General features: G+C 55.8%; 1 protein-coding gene across 1 annotated transcript in view; it reads left to right on the top strand.

The window, feature by feature from the left end:
• ETH_00037875 (uncharacterized protein) overlaps positions 1-552 on the top strand; it is a gene marked incomplete at both ends in the record, with an annotated part of 1,239 nt that extends 687 nt beyond the window's left edge. The window contains 2 exons of the mRNA XM_013374723.1: positions 80-135; positions 538-552. Coding sequence (XP_013230177.1) covers positions 80-135; positions 538-552 — 71 coding nt within the window. The remainder of the gene's footprint in view (positions 1-79; positions 136-537) is intronic.
• Between the last annotated feature and the right edge of the window lie 279 nt (positions 553-831).

Raw genomic sequence — 831 nt, 5'->3', positions numbered from 1 at the left:
CAGTAGCAGCAGCAGCACTAGCAGCAGCAGCGGCCGCCGCAGCAGCAGCAGCAATTATCGTGTCTGTGCGTGTTTGCAGTTTGCGGCGACTGCATGCTTATTTTTGGAGGAGTGACTGACGCAGCATTCACGGAGGTACGATGCAGCAGCAGCAGCAGCAGCAGCTTTTGCTGCAGCAGCAGCAGCAGCGGCTCTTGCTGCGAGTGCTGCAGCGTGGCAGCCCCGCGCTGCTGCGCGTCTATGAGTCTCATGCAGCACGTCCTGCTGCTGTTATCGCTGCATTTGTTGCTGTTTGCCATGTGGCTGAATTTTGCTGCTGCTGCTGCTGCTGCTGCTGCTGCTGCAGCCGCTGCAGCATACGCTGCTGCAGCTGCTGCTGCAGCTGCTGCTTGCTGCTGTCGCTGCAGCTGCGGTTGTTGCTGCTGCAAATGCTGTTGCTGCAGGCGCAGAATGACTTGCATCTGCTGGACCTGAAGCTGTGGCGGTGGTCAGGCCCTGCTGCTGCTTCTGCTGCTGCTGCTGCTGCTGCTGCTGAAGGGGAAGAAGAGATAGAGGAGAAGCAGCAAACTGCTTCGGGGCTGCTGCAGCTGCTTTTAAATGGCCCCTCTCCCTCTCCTAGATTTGGACACGCAATGGTTTCTATTCCCAACAAAAACAGATGCATTATGTTCGGGTCAGCAAGGGTTTAGGGTTTAGGGTTTAGGGTTTAGGGTTTAGGGTTTACGGTTTAGGGCTGAGGGTTTAGGGCTCAGGCGGTTTCGTCCGGCATCAAACACTAAAGCCTACACGCTAGGATTCGAAGCTTTAGCGAGTGGATTTTACTCTTTGCAT

The sequence above is a fragment of the Eimeria tenella genome, genomic scaffold (genome assembly GCF_000499545.2).
Source record: "Eimeria tenella Houghton genomic scaffold, Eth_scaff2234, whole genome shotgun sequence".
Taxonomy (NCBI): domain Eukaryota; phylum Apicomplexa; class Conoidasida; order Eucoccidiorida; family Eimeriidae; genus Eimeria; species Eimeria tenella.
The sequence above is the reverse complement of the archived record's forward strand: the minus strand, read 5'-3'. Positions and strand labels throughout refer to the sequence as shown.